At 42.8% G+C, this 17,723-nt stretch overlaps 1 protein-coding gene across 3 annotated transcripts in view; it reads left to right on the top strand.

The window, feature by feature from the left end:
• The first annotated feature begins 5,417 nt into the window (after positions 1–5,417).
• The window catches only part of Nid2 (nidogen 2), a 61,651-nt gene continuing 49,345 nt past the window's right edge, over positions 5,418–17,723 (top strand). For 2 of the 3 annotated variants that reach the window (XM_047540749.1, XM_047540748.1), the window contains exons 1-3: positions 5,418–6,200; positions 6,833–7,141; positions 15,457–15,689. In XM_047540749.1, coding sequence (XP_047396705.1) covers positions 5,967–6,200; positions 6,833–7,141; positions 15,457–15,689 — 776 coding nt within the window. In that variant the 5' untranslated portion in view covers positions 5,418–5,966. The remainder of the gene's footprint in view (positions 6,201–6,832; positions 7,142–15,456; positions 15,690–17,723) is intronic. The other variant, XM_047540747.1, reaches the window with a different exon arrangement.

The following is a 17,723-nucleotide window of genomic DNA, read 5'->3' as shown; positions in this document are numbered from 1 at the left end:
TTAGAAGGAAGCAGTGGGTAAGTAACCTATCATTTCTTCCACAAAAGCTAGCAAGTGAGAGAAGATGAGGACCTGAGAGGAGAGTGGAAACAAAGGAGGAGTGACTATTATTGCCATGAGAAGAAACTGAAAACTCAGAAATTCTGAGCGGTGGATCAGATGTGGTGTCAGTGTAATCTCAGGGGGCTGCTTGGCAAGGAATAGGATTAAGTTCAAAACTCAAGGGAATGCTCAGGGGTAGGGATGTATTGAGAGTCATTAGAACATAGGTGGGAAACATGGTCATAAGAAGAATCAAGACATTCAAGGACACCATGGAGGAAGAAGAGCAGTAGGCCTATGGCAATGCCATGTTTTTAGACAGTAGAGACAGAAGATGAGACACTCACAGGCGATATCACAGTGAAATAGTCAGAGAGGTCAAGGCACTAGAGAATTTCTAGAAATGAATCCTCAGTAGGATCACAAATACCAAAAAGGTCCAGTAAGGAAGGACTGGAAAGAGCCTATGGGGTTTGGTCATCTGATTTTCCTGCTGGTCTTACACTAATCTCACTGCTCTGCCTGAGCCCTCTGTTGATGGATGTAGAAAGGTTCTTTTTGCATTAGAGTGAAGCAGGGAAGCCAGCAAGTGCAATTCCTTTTCAACAGAGGTTCTTGAAAGTAAAAGAACTAAAACTGAGGCATAGAAAGTCAGGTGTGTTAGTTAGCTTTTTGTTGCTGACCGAAATGCCTGACAAGAACAACTTAGAGCTGGAAGTTTATTTTGGCTAATGGTTTCAGAGTTCCAGTCCATGGTAAATGGACTCCATTCCTCTAGTCCCCAAGGTGAGGCAGAACATTGTGGCCGAAGGGCGTGACAGAGGAAAGCTCTTTAGTTTATGACAGCCAGGAAGTAAAGAGAATGAGAAGCTAGGGAGACAAGATATGATCCCCAAGGGCAAGCGCCCAGACACCTGCTTCCTTCAGCCACATCCCACCTGCCTTCAGTACATCCATTCAGATTATTAATCTATTAAATGGGTCAAACCATTGATCAGGTACAGCAGTCATCATTTAATAATTTCACCTCTTGCATTAACATAGGTACTTTTACAGGACCTCTGAAACCATAAGCCAAAATAAACTTTTGGGGGTGTGCCCTTGGGTATTATATTTTGCCCCCAGCATCCAAACTATAACATAGGGAAATTTACTTTTGTTTTTATAGGTAAGACTGGAATGTATGTAAAGGCAGAGTAGAAAGGGTCGGCAAAAAGGAAAAGGTGGAAGAAACAGGATATTGTATCATTGAGAAGGAGAAAGGCATACAGGAGCTCCTTATCCGTGGTTTCAGTTACCCATGGTCAACCATAGTCTGAAAATATTAAAAGGAAAACTCCAGAAATAAACAATTCATAGGTTTTAAATAACTTTTATCAAGGCATATTGTTATAATTATTCTCTTTTATTATTGTTGTTAATATCTTTCTATGTACTTTGAATATGAAACTTTATCATAGGAATGTATGTGCAGGAAAAATGATAGCACATATACAGAGTTTCATACCACCCACAGCTTCAGGCATCTGTGGAACGTATCCTGCAGATAAGGAGAGGGAATGTACTGTAATTATGATTGGCTTTGACCAATCTTAATTCATCCATCAGTACTGAAGGAGGAGCCCACTATTCTTGGGCTTATTTACCTAAACAATATGGAATTTCTGAAACCAGGGAAAAAAAGAGAATGATTGTGTAGAAAAAAAAATCCCAAAGTGTCTGCCACACACACTAACCCTCTTTATACTTAAAAATGTCATGGTAAATTTACATAGTCAGTGATTCATATCAAAAGATTGGAAGACTCAGGGTCTCTTCAGATTGTACATTTTAATTCAAATACTTTCTCACTCCATGGTTTTTCTTAGGCTTAACATAATTTCAATTAAGCCTGCATCTGAAAAGACATACTAATTTGCTCAACTCTATTTTTTCCACATGCTAGCACACCCACCCTGGAATTTAATGGATAGTAAAGTTATGCAAAGAATCCCTGTGTGCTATGAGAACTGGGACATTTTCTGCTAAGCCCACCTCCAATACAAACACATACATGCATTGGTCAGTGCTATACATAGAACTTATTCTTAAATACCTACATCTATTTGCCACACTGTGGAGTTTCATTCTCTTGATTAAAATAACAGGAAGTATCATCATTCTCGAAGCCTTGGTATTTGCAACAGAAATGTAGCCACAGAAAATATATTTATAGTTGTAAGTATATTTATAACTGTGGAGACTCTTTTGAGGTCTATTGGCAAGGCCTCTGGTACCATCCTGCCTTGGGATGGAAAGTCCTACATTGAAATAGTCTTTCTTCTCAAGCAATGCTTGGTCTATTGGGAGGACCCAATCCAAGAGAGCTAAAAACTTCTCTAGAAGTCCTCTATATCTTCCAGTCTGAAAGGGGCCTCTGCCTCTTCAGTAAGGCTGGCAGGTCATGGAAATTCTACTCTTGCAAAGGGAGCTGTGGATACAAGAGAAGTGTTTCTTCAGTATTTACTTTGACCAGTGAAATAGCTATAACAGATTTTTTTTCTTTTCCCCAAGACATAAAGTGACATTTTAAAGGAGAAACCTCTCTGTTGGTGCCACTGAGTCGTTTAAAAATAATATTAGAATAAAAGCTCAAAGGAATGTCTGCTTAAGCACAGCTGTCTAAAGCCTCATATTTCAAGAATTCAGCCACTTTATGCAGACAGGGAAACAAGACTACTTATTTCAGCCTCTTCTCTACTGGATTCATTTCTCAGTACTCAGCATCAGATTCAGAACTAGTGACATCCTTTCAGTTCAAAGGCCTTTTGTGGCCTGTTCTGCTGTTAAATGCATGCTTCAGCCTTACTTTTTTTTTTTTTTAGGTTTATGCTCTTTACCCAACCAAATCATTGACTCTTTAAGGTCAAGGTCCAGGTCTTGCACCTCTTTATTTCTTGCAGAGTTGTGCTTGCTAAGGCAAACTTGCAGGAAATAGTCGTTGAATGGATGAATGAATGAAAGAAAGACAAAAACTGGAAAGCAGTGGTAGGTGAGTTGCTAGGCAGCCTGGTAAAGAGGATTACAAGAGTCAGGTCAGATTAGCAGGAAAGGTGGTCGAGGGGAAAGAATGTTGTGTTTTGAGCCAGCGAATACAGGTCCTAGTCCCAGGCTGGCTTGCTTGCCTTCACTTATTTGACACATGTTTCTTAAACTGATAAACCAGGCAAGAGGGAGGCAAGCATTGTGGCGGGTACTGAATAAGACAAAGTCTCTGCCTTTGGGGTGCATTGGTGGTGGTAAGGGGGACCTGAGGAGATCAGGGTTAAGGGGATGTGTGTGACAGGGGACATGAACATGGCAAGCACAGGGCACGTGAGAGTAAGAAGGGGTTTCTTTCTTTAACAGACTGTAGTTGCCAGGAAAGCTTCCAAAAGGAAGAGAGTTTTGAGTTAAGTCTTGAAGGCTGAGTGGGTGTTGGTTTAAGACTGACTGGGAGTTATGACTTCAGGTAAAGGAACTAGTACATGAGGATATTCTCCATCATAGAACTGTATGTTGCATTTCAGAGCTAAAATCTCAACTGAAGGGTGGCCATGGCAAGAGAAGAGTTTATAGAGGTTGGCTACAGCAACTTTGTAAAAGGCCTTGTGGCAATACAATTTAGTGCCTAAAGGGAGAAGTTTAAAGATCACACAGAAATGGGTTCAAATCTTGGTTCTGGAATATACCAGCCCTGTAACAATAACTGTTTTTTTTTTTTTTTTTAACCTATTAGAGGTTTCCTTAAAATAGTATTTAGATGTTTCAGTTATCTATTGCTATATAACAAATTGAGCCCAAATGTAAAGGCTTAAAACAACATACATTTATAATTCTCACAGTTTCTGTGGGTTGGGAATTTGGGCTCAGCTTAGCTGGATCCTCTCTTTCAGAGTCTCTCACATGCTGCAATCAGAGTCAGCCAGGGCTGAGGTGTCATCTCAAGACTTTATTGGGGAAGGATCTGCTTCCAGCTCACTTACATGACTGTTGGCAGAATTCAATTACTTGCCGGCTGGTGGCCAGAGGCTGCCCTAAGTTCCTTGCTATGTGTAGCCCCAGGCATGACAGCTGGCTTCCTCAAGAGTCATTGACAGAGGCTCTGCTAACCATACCGAACAGTCGTGTGTGGTGTAATCGATGAATGACTTCTCATCACTGTTGCCACATTCTTTCTATTGGTCAGAAATCCTAAGGACGGCACATACTCCTGGGGCGGGGCTTATACAAGGTGATGAACGCCAGGGAATTGGGATTTGGGGGAGACTACTTGGAATTTCACTTGCTCCACTAGTTTAGTGCCACCAATCAATACTAGGTATTATTATTATCATGCAGAACTGAAAGATTAGGAAAAACTATAGGGAGCCAGTGGAGGAATTTGTATCAAAGAGAAATTTAAGAAGACATTGTACAAGTCATCTCGTGTTTTTAAGCCCTCGTTTTGGCTTCAGTAAAATGAAAACACCTGACTTTTGGAAAAATGAGAAAATACATGTGCAAGTATAAATGCGTTTTTGTCAAGAGCAAATATATAACTTTCAGGAAGCAAACTGTTTTGGGTTAGTTTTCCACTTTGTTTTGATTCTGTGAATCTCACAGTCTGATGTCTTCAAGGTTTTTAGTGTTTGGTCCTGTGGGTCCAGAAGGATTCGTATAGCTGGAACAAACACCTGCAAAGGGAAATCTGTCTTTGGAGAGTCCTGTAAGGCATTTCCAAGCGTTTGCTTCTTTCTATTAAAATACCTTTGTTTCTAAGGATCCCATTGGGGGTCTGAGAGAGAAAACAGACTATCTGGGAAATTTCAAGCTCTGGATAATAAAAACGGTAATAAAATCTCGTCCGGCTCCTGAGGCTTCGCAAAGGGGATGTTTATGGTGCATGGGGTTCTCTCACACCCGCACAGCTGCTCTCCAGGTTTTGCGGTTTCCAGTCCTGCAGATCAGCTCGGGTTACCGGCTCCCTGGTCGCCCTGAGAGCAGCTAGGATGGTCGCAAAACGCAGGCTGAAGACTAAGTTCTCCGTCCCCAGCGCCTCGCTCATTCCGGCCCGGTGCCCCAAAGGGATACCTCAACCTGTGCCCCAAATGGAGCGCATCTCACAGTCGAATTCAGGGCAGTACCGATTGGTCACGCGGGCATTTCAGGGCGTGGAGGAGTCCTACCCAGCGGTCTGACCTGCGGAGGAGGACGAAACAGAACTTGGGAATCAGTCCCCAGGGCTTTTACAAAGGCGCGCTTCTCCGCAGGGACTCTCTGGGTGGGACGAAGTGGCGGAGGAGGTAACGACAATGCCCCTCTGCCTCTTTCCCAGGGCCTGCTTTAAGGGCATGGGGCGCCTGGGACCCCCGGGCAGGACGCAAACCTCCTAGCGTAACCTCACCACCCACCCCTGCTCTGCCAGTCTGGCGCGGGAACGTCGCGTCAGCCAGCAGCTGCACACGCCGCCGGGGGTCCCTCCTTCGCGCTTAGATCATCTCCTGCAGCGTCGCTGCCTTGGGTCCTCTTAGGCCATTTGGTCCCGGGGGCGGGTCACACCGGGGCCGCCGGGCAGCCCCAACCGGAGGGCGGAGGTGACCCCAGGAGCTCTCAGGGAACGGAGGAGGAAAAGAAGCAGCCCTGAACAGCCCTGGCCAGGGTTTTTACCTCGCCAGCCCCGCCGCTCCCGAGACCGCTGCCTTAGAAAATTTAACGAGAACCAGATGTAGTGGCCGCTGTCGAACTTTCTCAGAACGCTTGATTGGTCCCAGGCCCACAGCCTCAGCCAATCAGTGCGCTGGGCGGGCCTGCAATCCCGCCCCTCCCGGGCGTCTGCGGAGATCCAGGTTCGAGGCTGGCTGCTGGTGGACCCGCAGGCAGGCCGGACGCTCTATACCGCGGGACAGCCCACTGGCGGAGAGAGCATGCCGGGGGAACAGGCGGCCAGGCGGCCTTCGCTGCCATCGCCACCGCCGCCGCCGCTGCTGGTGCTGCTGCTGCTTCTGTCGCGGGCCGCGGCGCTGAACCCAGGAGAGCTCTTCCCCTATGGGGAATCGTGGGGAGACCAGCTCCTGCAGGAAGGCGACGACGAAAGCTCAGCCGCGGTGAAACTGGAGATTCCCCTGCGCTTTTACGATGTCCAGTTCAACAACCTCTACGTAAGTTCAGCCCGCTCCTGGTGCGCCAGTCGGCACATTTCTCTAGGTTCTTCGCAGGGGTTAATATAGTGGCCATCTCACCCAGACCCTTTGGAAGGAAGGAAACAGTCCGCACTCTGGGCTCTTCCCCAGGGGACGCGGCTTTGCAGCGATGCTGCTGCCTGACCCCTGCGGTGGTAAGAATTACCCGGAGAGGAAGACTTAAGAATTGTTCGCAGCCACGTAGCGTACCGGGCAGAAAAGAAGGTGGGGCTGCCGAGGCGATCAGAAAGGTTTGCAGTTAGGACGGTGAGAAGGTGGTGCACCTCTGCAGAGCTGGGGTGTTCCTTCCTCGCTCTCCAGGCTTTCTCCCCCGAGGCTTGGAGCTCCAGGGTTGTTCGGGGCGTGAGAAGATGGACAAGTTCTAGGGCGCTTAGACCTATGGCACGCGCTGTGAAGTAGGGGTAGGGGTGGGATCGCGGCTGTCGCTGCGCGGGTAGCCCTGAACCCGGACTCGGGCCATGAGGAAGGAGAGGCTTCTTTCCCTCAGCAGGACCCTTCCCTCCCTGCGGGACAGGGTGAGCGCACACGACTGGCCTCCCTTTTGCTTGGAATGACCGTCAGTCACCTTTTTTGTCTTTCTCATCTCCCAGGTAGGCACAAACGGCATCATCTCCACCCAGGACTTCCCCAGGGAGACCCAATATGTGGACGATGATTTCCCCACAGACTTCCCCGCCATCGCCCCCTTCCTGGCTGATATCGACACGAGTCGCGGAAGGGGCCGGATCCTGTACCGCCAGGACACCTCCCCCGCAGTGCTGGGCTTGGCGACCCGCTACGTGCGCACAGGCTTCCCGAGCTCAGCTGCCAGCTTCACTCCCACCCACGCCTTCTTGGCCACCTGGGAACAGGTGGGAGCTTACGAGGAGGTCAAGCGTGGGGTTCCACCCTCGGAGGAGGTAAGTGATGGGCGATGCTCCTCGCTGAGCGAATCCAGGGATGGACTTGAATTTTTAACTGGAACCCAGGAACTGGCTCCTAATTTCTTCTGAGTTTGCCCTGTGCCGAATTTGATGTTTCCTCTGGTGGCCTCAGAACTGAAGTGGCTTGGAAGAGTGGCTTCAGAGGTGTCTTTTCTTGTCTTCTGAGGCTCATTCACGTGGTCACTTTAGCAAGGAAGACTGCCTAGTGCAGATGCCAGAGGTCCTGGGAACACAGGCAGTTTACTGCTTGTTTAGTTTTAGAATCACCTCTAAGTATGCAATTATTTCTAATTATATGTTCATTAAAGGAAAAATTGGAAAGTACAGGAAATTTTAAAAAGAACAGCACTCATTTTCCTACTACTATTAAACATTTTTGTAGGCACATTTCCAGAGTTGTTTTTCTTTATGCGTACATTATTGCTGTTTATTAATAATAATGGATTCACACTACATATACTTTTATATAACTTGTTTTTTATCAAATAGTATATTCCAAATGTTTTGATGTCAATAACTATATTTCTATAACATCATGTATGATGGCTGTGTAACATTCCCTTCAGTGTGTTTACCATAGTTTATTCAACCAGTTTTCCTGGTGGTCATTAAGGTTATTTCCATGTTTTCATTATTATAAATACTACCATGAGGTACTTTTCAAAAAGTTTTATCTTTGCACCATCTTTTTAGTTGACATTCCCGAAATCACAATTGATAGACAATTGGTTTTTCTAAGGTACTTTAAAGCTATTGCCAAATTGCCCTCCAGATACCTGTTTACATATTCCTTAGTTTATAGGAGACTGTCCACAGTGTGTTTTACAGTCTCTCCCTGGAGAGATCACAACAATTCAGGCTCCAGTTTTTTATCCTGGGAGCAAGATTTGAAGTACTCCAAATGGACAATGGGTAGGGTCAAGGCAATTTGGTAAATGGCAAACAGACTCATTCTTGGGTGTAGGTAAGGGCTTCCTCTTATGAAATTAGACCTGAATATAAAATAAGGTACTCCAAGGGCAAAACTCTTATGTATTTTAACTCATTAAAGTGTTTCTTAGCTATAGAAAGATATCACATATCCTCCGTAAGAGGTTAAGAAGCTAGTTCAAGATGGTGGTAGTTCTTGGTCTAGGATTAGAGGAAGAGGACTATTTTCTATAACTTATACTAAGCAGAGGCTTTGTTGAAGTAAAAATAATTAGAATTTGTGTTTGGGGTTTTCTTTTGCCATTCAGGTTTTTGGTTAAGTAAAATTTAGTTTTGTATATTATATAACTTTTTAAATGCATGGATATGACATGTGAGTTATGTCTACAGAATCTTTTCAGTTGAAACAAACACATTGTGCATCTTTGTGCAGACCACTGGGCTGGGTAGAGGGTTAGAGAGGATATAAAGAAAAATATGACTAGGCTCTACCATTATCTTTCATTCATTCATTTTTGTTTATAAGTCAGACAATTGCTTTAAAATTGTTATCACATGCCAATAATAGAAAATTCAAAAAACAGAAAATAAGAAAACATTATTTATAATTCTACTAACTAGAAGTCACCAAGACTTATACTTGATTATATATTCTTCTTTTTAAAAAACTTGTATCATAGGTGTGATGTATTTATATATGTATATGTGTAAAATAAATCACTTATATTTAAACATAGTTGAGATTTAGTCATCCAGTAAACCATCCAGTGAACTATTAGGTCATTACTGGGATAGACACTGTGAAAGTACATACTCTTGCCATGAAGGATCTCATAGTTTGGTAGGAACGTGGATTACTTTTCAATACGATAGGCGTGGTGTCTTAAGGAGCCTACCCCTAACACTTCCTGTGTGTGGGCATCAGTCTGGACAGGTTTCAGTGAGAAGGTATCTTTGTATCTGAGTAGGGTAGAGTAGAATATTCATTACAGAAGGGATAACATGTGTCACCCATGTGTCACAGAGTATAACATGCTGGGGGCATTACAGGTGGTGCCTTGTTACTGAAGAGGAAGGGTGAGATACAGGCTTTTTTTTTTTTAGAAAGACCAAATCTTCCTTTGGAAAGAGTTTGAATTTTTTTTTTTCTGGGCAGTGGGCTGCCTTTGAAGGATTTTAAGTAGGTGTGTAAAGATGTTTCTCCTTTGTTATTTTTAAAGAAAGAGATTTTTGACAATATTGAAAAGGTGAGGGCACAAAGGACACCAACTGCTTAGACACTGATTAAACATGTTGTTGATTCAAGCTATTTTGTTAAATTCTTCCAAAGCATATTTTATCATGCTATCTTCCCATCACAATCCTACAAGATAAGTACAAGAATTACTGCTTGCATTTCACTGTTAATGGCAAATAGAAGATAAAGTGATCATCCAGGATGATTGCAAGGGACACTTTTGATGCCAGTATCACTTCCAAATTAGTATTGCAGTGCTCAGAAGAGCATCCAGTTGTATGTGTGGTACATCTTACTTTTTCAATAGAGAAAAGAAAGACACATTGAGTTAGATAAAATAGAGAGAACAGTCACATGAAGGCTGGGCTCATGACATCCTGCTTGAGCTTTAGCATCCCAGTTCTATTGGGGCTTATTTGAAATAAATGTTACCATACAGATGAGATGACTTTGTTAATTACTTTTCTCAATTTCATCTGTAGTAGGGGTGTGCCGCTTTTTTTGGTTAAACTTCCAGAATGGTTGTGAAGTAAATGATAAGATTTAAAACATTTGGGAATAATTGGTTTTGAAAGGTGAGCCAGTGACTGGAAGCAGTGACCCAGATTCAGACTTAAGTTTCCTAACCTGTAAAATGGGGTAGCAATGCCTCCTACTGTACAGGACTGTTGTTTTGAATGAACCAGGTGACATTTTTAAGTAGCCATTGTAGTCCCTTGACCTGGTATGAGATCAGGCTAACTATGTTTCCCTATGTTGTCTTGATAAGACCAGATTCTACTTCTTTTGTTCCTCTCTCTCGTAAAGATGTTGTGATACAGGTCCTTTGTGTAATCTTGCTTTAACTAGAGGGTTTTCTGAATAACATCTTTTCTTGTTCTTTTTTTGTTTGTTTCTTTTATGAAGGGAAGTTAGACTAGGGAAAGATTTGTAGATTCTATTGCTCTTTAACTTTTCCAAGTTAAAGAAAAAAGTTATTCTTTAGACATTTCCATATACTGAATTGGCTTCAGAATTTGTTTCCTTTAGAAAGATGAGGATTCCATTAGGACAGAGTATGTTTTTTCAATTACCTATGTTGAAGGTTTTTCTGAATACTTTAAAGAGCCCTGGGACTTGAATTCTTGCTTTAATAGTTTTTTGGAGATAGATTTTGGCAACCATTAAGCTACTTTTCTTGAAGGATTGTGTGAGTCTTACATGGCTTTCTTAAATCTTGGCATACTAACTTAATATTGCAGAGTTACTGGAAACTTGAAGATATCAGAGGAATGGCATCTTTACCACTTAAAACAGTCAAGTTGGTGCCCTTTCTCTCCGTGGATATTCACATGGGGTATGACAGGAAGCTGTACCTGATGTTGCAGGAATGTCAAGGTGTAATTACATGGGAAAAAATGTGAACAAATAGTGCTTATCGATTCAATTAATCTCAGCTTGTTTTAAACTGTCATGTAAGGCAATTCACGAAGAAGTCATGGTGTTGGCTTTCAAAGAACTTGTGGGAGACATGAAGAGTAGTGTTTACTTTAGCTACGTGTGTGTTTTTTCTGTTATTCTCTGTGTGTTTTTGTTTGTTTGCAGGAGAGGAGCATTATGGGGTGATCACTTTTAGGGTTTTATAGAGAACTGACTTGTATGGTGTGGGGAATATTTTTGTTGGCCTGGAATTTCAGTTGTGTTAAAAGGACTTGAGAGAGTGAATATTGAGAATGAGGTGGGGGGGAGTTTTCTGAGTTGGGGCGTGCCTGAGAGAAGACTGGGATGGCTGAGGCTGGACAAATGGATGAGGGAGTAGTGGGGCAGTGACATGAGAGGTGGGTAGGACGTTGCCCATTGAAGGCCTCAGCATGGAAAGGGGGTGTGTTGACTTGATGCAAAGGATGATAATCATTGACCAAGAAAACTGGACTTTGTTGTGGCTCTTTGACTTCTAAAACAGGATTCAGAAGAGGGAAGTCTGCAGATTATCAGGGCAAATATCACCTGAGTCTAAAATATAGGTATAAAGACATAGAGAATCAAGGCACATGTGGAAGCTGGTTTTAAAAATGCTGAAGTTTTGCTCAAACCTAAATGTCAGGAAAGATACAATATTAGGGATGTGATGGCACTGAGCATTCATCTTTGAATTTTTGGCAAGTTTTGTAGGATTTAGTGCAGAAAAATGAACAGGGGGACATCATGCATGTGACAATGTCCTACAGGCAATGAGATGAAGCATTACACTAAGGAACACTGTTCCCACCGAACACTGGAGGCCACAAATCAGTGATCCTCCAACTCTAGAGGGCATGTGTGGCTGGGAAGACAGGAGGAGCTCTGAGACCCCTGAGGGAGTCCTCCTTCTCCACTTCCATTTTATTTTGGTAAGCCTCTACAGGCAGGCCTCTTGGGGAGAGGGACGGCACTATTCTGACTTTTTGTCAGATGGCTATAATTAATCAAATGGATGGCAAACCTTAGGAATCCTTAGAGGGGCATGTTTTGTATCCATCAGCCTATGTCTGCCTAGTGTCACATCAGTATTGAGTGGTAATGTCCTGTACCTGGAAGGGGACAGGCAGACTCCTGCCTGGTTTCTGCTCAGAGTTCTGGCCTTTCTCTCTCTCTGATAACAGAAGGGCGGAAACTTCGAAGCTCTGCAACCACTAGCCTGAACCTGTGGACTGCTCCTTTCCCTGTAGAGGCCCCTCTCTCCTCTCTGGGATCCTGGGGAAGTTGGGAACCAGTGACCTTTGTGTAGGGTTTGGCAGCCCATCTGAGGGTTTCCCTTCAGAGTCCAAACATGTGGGGCTCTTGCAAAGGCTTATGTCTGGAAATTCAAGGACCTTTCTGGTTTGGAAGCCAGTCAAGGAGTGCTTGGGAGGAGGAGCCCTTCAGGACAGCATCAAGTGGGCTCTTTAGCAATTAGATGTAGAATTTTGTAGAACTGATGGAGGACTTTACAAGACATCATTTGGTGTGTGGGTGGTTTTTAAACAGGCAAACTCTTCTGGAGTGTACTTAGAATTTTGTAGAACTGACGGAGGACTTTACAAGTCATCATTTGGTGTGTGGGTGGTTTTTGAACAGCCAAACTCTTTTGGAGTGTACTTTGGTATCATAAATTCTATTAAAAGGAAGTTGTTTTTGTCCTTTGATATCTGCCTGTTTCAGGGGAGACAAGGAAATTAAATGCTTGCCACCTGTAATGAGTGTTTATCTCAAAGAAGGCATAGGAAAGAATATGTTGATACATCTTCATCAAAATGAGTCTGTTGGGTGAGTGAGTGAGAGAATGAATGAAATGCTAACTACTCGGACCCCAGAGAGAAAAGCCATTCTCCCCTCCAGACTTTGTTTATTTTTCCCCATCCCTCTTCCCATTCCCTGCAACTCCTCACAATCTTACACCCGCCTTATCTTTCAAAATTTCTCTAAACATAGAACCAGATTCTCTCCCATCTTACCTTAATTGTGGGCAATCCACAGCAGGAGCTTTTAAAGGGTAGCTTTTAAAAATGGGGTTCTTTCTCTTTCCCTGATGACTTCCCTTTCCTAAGTTGAACTTTCTTTATTCTGACTGAAATAAAACTCTGAAGTGATAGACTCCACATTAGTTGACGATGAAGTATATATTATGCATAGACAGGAGGCAGAACACCTTTGTTTACATTTGGCAGAAGTTGATATTTCTTAGCTGTGAAAGATTCTAGAAAACATTCCTTGCCTTTTGTTTTAGGAAAAGTCAAGCTTTGCTGATGAAACAATCAGCAGCCACAACCGTAACAAATATACCAGATCGGGCTGGGGTTGTGGCTCAGTGGTAGAGCGCTCGCCTGGCATGTGTGAGGCACTGGGTTCGATTCTCAGCACCACATTTAAATAAATGAATAAAATAAAGGTCTATTGACATCTAAAAAATACTAAAAAAAAAACAAAAACAAATATACCAGATCTCCTATTAGTTCATGAACTGAATGAGTAAAAGAAAGAAAGGAAAAATTAAAAAAGAAAAAACAGTAAGAGGATTTTTTTTTTCAAGTAGAGAACTTAAGGAAAGTTTGCATAGTATTTTTTTGGTGTGTGTGGTGCTGGGAATTAGACCCAGGGTCTTGCCATGCTGGGAAAGTGCTCAACAACTAAGCTACATCCCCAGGCCTTTTTAAAATTTTATTTTGAGATAGTGTCTCTCTAAGTTGTCCAGGCCTTGAACTTGCTATCCTCCTACTTCAACCTCAGAGTAGATGGGATTACAGGAGTGTGCTGCCATGGCTCCTACCATAATTTTTTATTTTTTCTTTCTTTTCTTTTCTTTTTCTTTTTCTTTTCTTTTTTCTTTTTTTTTTTTTTTTTTTTTTTTTTGAGGCTTGGTAACACCTGCATATCTTTGTCCTATCTGCAAAACCTCAAAACTATACTTTGGAATTCAATATTGAAGGAAAAAATTAGCATTAGAAAAGATCTGGAACAACATGGGAAAAGACCCAGGACAGACCAAAAGCAAGGACACATTCTTTCCTGGCTATTTTATTTAGTTAAATGTGAGGTTCTTCTCCGTGCCTAATTTTCTCTGCCTCGCAAAACGGGGAGGTAATGATATGTACCAATAAGTGATGTTTTTTGAGAGTCACCTTATTTATGAGGTAAGTAGTTTTTAAAAAATACCTATGCAGTTCCTTACTAGATTATAAAATAAGTATGTGATCTAGTGAGAGTGGTCGTCTCGGAGTCTTAAGTATGGTGTCTTTTTAAGAAAACCCAGCGCTGTTAACTGATCTTTGGAGGAAGGGTGGTGGGCAGATAGCTGGATAAAGGTAAAGGTAAAAATTGTCTTATTGAAAATATGAGAGAAAACTGAACATCAAATAGTGATTCTTGTAATCAGCTGGGTACTGAGCTTGTGACTAATTCCTGGTCTCTCTCTCTGGTCTGCTTTGGCTCCTGTGGTGTTTATTAACATTCACTTGCTGCCTCTGTGACACCTCCCCACCCTCACCCTGAGTCTTGGGCACACACCCTCCTCTGTGGCCTCTACCACCTTCTCTGTAACTGTCCTACAGTTCCAACCACTGCTGCTTCCCTCTAACAAACCAGGGCTCGCCTGGGCACAGTCTCCTGTTTTTTGCCCCTTGTGTATTTGGTGCTGAGCATTATATTATATCCCAGTGCTTAGTAGACACTTGGCTATTTGAATTACAAGCGAATAATAAGCAAACAGGATTTTCAAACACGTAAACTGCTCACCAAGCAAAACTAACGAATGCTATCTAGAAATAGCCACAGAAGACATGTTATGGAGGGTCGGGAGTAATTCTACAGGGAATCACAGAACACCTCCGAAGGGCAGTTTCTGAAGGTGAGGAGGGTTTGCAGATGCGGAGAAACAGGAGCAAAGGATAGAAGCACCAAATACATGATACAAAGGAGGACGATTTAATAGTGCAATGAATATGCAACAGAACTGAGGGGAAGTTGGGCCATTACAAATCCCCATGAGTGGTGTACTAAGGGCTGGCCTAGTGCAGGGGATGGGCTCTGTCTGTCACCTGACTTTAGGCATATCTGCTACCCCTCATCTCTTTTCCTCATTTGTGACTTGAGGGTAACTGGTGCTGGTGTGAAAGAGCAGATGAAAGAGAAAAGAGAGTAAGGCCATAAGAGCAGCAAAGAGCCTTTTTGGTCAGCGGGTGCCTAACACAGTGCCTGCCTCCATGGGCATTTTGTAAATAGACGAATGAATGAATGATTGATCCAAAAGAAAGATGCTGAGTGCCTAGGGTTAAACATGAGGACAGTGACTGTGGAAACAGGCAAGTTAATTTTGCTACTTGCTCTTAGCTCTGAGAGGGTTTAGATAAGAAAAGTTTGAAACCTTAAAAAAATTTTAAGGTTTTTTTTTTCCTGTGCCAATTGATATGAATTGGTAGAAGATGCTTATAATAAATAAAGAATATCACTTATAAACATATTTGTAATTTGAAGAGAAAATTTTTTAAAAATTATGTTTCAAACCAATTTGGGGAAATCCTGAGAAAGGTGAGCACCTTTGCACTTTGATACCATGTCTACATTGTCATTTTCTTCATATGTTCATTTTTTTTTTAAGGATGTCTCCAATTCCTTTTTTATTTTTCCTCAGCTGAACACTTTCCAGGTGGTTTTGGCATCTGATGAGTCTGATTCGTATGCCCTCTTTCTTTATCCGGCCAATGGTCTTCAGTTCTTCGGAACCCGTCCCAAAGAGTCTTACAACGTCCAGCTCCAGCTGCCAGCTCGGGTGGGCTTTTGCCGAGGCGAGGCTGATGACCTAAAGCGAGAAGGTCTATATTTCAGCTTGACTAGCACTGAACAGTCTGTGAAAAATCTCTATCAGTAAGTAACATGGAGCTTGAGCCCTTTGCTGTTTGAGTATAAGGAATTTGGGACCTGAATTCGAGTGGCCATTAAATGATCCCTTGGTGGCTGGTCAGAAAGACTACGCATCAAAACCAGGAACTAGATTGGATCCAGGGAGAATCAAGTTCTCCAAGATATAAAAGGTCCTTTATTTTTCCGGCTCTGTTGTGTATAGATACCAGAAACAGAGCAGTGTGTGTGTATTTGCAGAACCACTGAGGCTTGCTATGAAAAACATTGCTCTTGGAACCACATAAAAATATCCAGTAATCTAACTGCCTCGATGGAGGGTTTTCAGGTTAATCATTTCACAGGGGAGGATTTAGTCTCTTGGACAGATACTGTTAAAAATTAAATTAATATAATTTATGAAAAAAATAAAACACATTTGTAAATCTTTAAAAGCCTCAGGATTTCTCTATGGTTTCACTGCCTGAAGTGACACTGATTGGTTTTCTGAGTGGGAGCCAGAATTGGATCCATTCTTTATCCCGTCATCGACTTATTCCATGATTGCAATATTCAACCCTGACCCATTTTGTCAGTCCATTTAGGGAGTAGGATTTTTATTAACCCTTGTGTTTTGGGGTTGGTTTGTTTGTTTTGTTTTGTCTTTGCTTTTATCCCTTCCCTAAATACTGGCTCAGAAACCAGACAGAACAATTTGGCTACCTCCTGGCCACCCTCAGCTGGGTCTCAGTTTCATTAAATCATCCCTGGGTATAGGAACACCTTACACCTATGCATGGCCTCTGCTCTGCTTGACTACCATACCATGTGCCCTGCAGCCAGATAAGGTTTCTCAGAACTGGCATTTATTGAAAGCTTATTATTTGCTAAGTATCATGCTAAATACTTTCAGATGTTATCTTAATTAAAAGTCACCAGAATCACAGGAGGTAAATACTACTATTTTCTTAATTTTACAAATAAGCTTAGGGCAGTTGAACCAGTTGCCTATGATCTCAGAGTTAAGTGGCTAAGCCACAGCCAAGCACAGGTTAGGAGTGCTCAGCCAGTTACTCTGTTTTATGCTAAGCCCTTGTCTCCTTTCCCATTCTGTGACCCACAGGGCCGTTCTTTTGGTCTCGAGCTAGGCTTCTGCTTAGTCTGGACTCTGGGACACACTTAGCTCCTCGTTCTCTCCCCACTCCTTGCCCCTCTCCATCCTCCTCTTTTATTCAGGAGCTCAGGTTCTCTACTCCTCAGATATTACGAAAGCACTCACAGAGGGCCCAGCACTTGCAATACGCAGATATTTTAGGAGTCAGGCCCTGCATACCAATAACTTGTACTCTGGTAACCCAGACAAATAGGTCAGTCCAATTGTAGAGACTGGACTAAGGGCTGACATCCACACAGGGTACAGGAGCAGTGGGGCCATGAAACTCATGGACAAAAAAGCATTTGTGTCCCCCACCAGAGTCATGAAGGGCCTGGAATCTAATACCATACATGTGTGCAACTCGAACAGAAGCACTGCCACTTACCCCACTCCAGACTTGCCATATCTTCATCCTTGATACTTCCCAGAAACCTCTGAGTGTCTTGAGGAGAGCAAAATAAGAAATGGGACCGAGGCAGGCTCCATGGTGCAGGTCTGTAATCCCAGCAACTCAGAAGGCTGAGGCAGGAGGATTGCAAATTTGAGGCCAGTTTAGGCAACTCAATAAGACCCTGTCTCAAAAATGAAAAGGGTTGGGGATGTAGAGCATTCCTGGGTTCAACCCCCAGTGCTGCCAAGGAGGTGGGGAGATATGCGGACCAAAATGAAGTCTGTAAAAAAAAAAAAAAAAAGTACAGACAATGCAGAACAATGTGAAATGTAAAAGTACCCATGATCACTACTTCACGTGATAAACAGTATTAGCTGTCCTTCCTGTATTTGAGGTACCTACACAAACATTTTAAAATGCAAATTGTTCATTTGCTTTACACCTGATATTTTCACATCTTTCACTGTCTTATAGGCACCTTTTAGTCATGTATTTATGTTATCATTTTGAGATA

This window comes from Sciurus carolinensis, chromosome 2 (genome assembly GCF_902686445.1).
Source record: "Sciurus carolinensis chromosome 2, mSciCar1.2, whole genome shotgun sequence".
NCBI lineage: Eukaryota > Metazoa > Chordata > Mammalia > Rodentia > Sciuridae > Sciurus > Sciurus carolinensis.
This window is presented reverse-complemented; position numbering and strand designations above follow the sequence as displayed.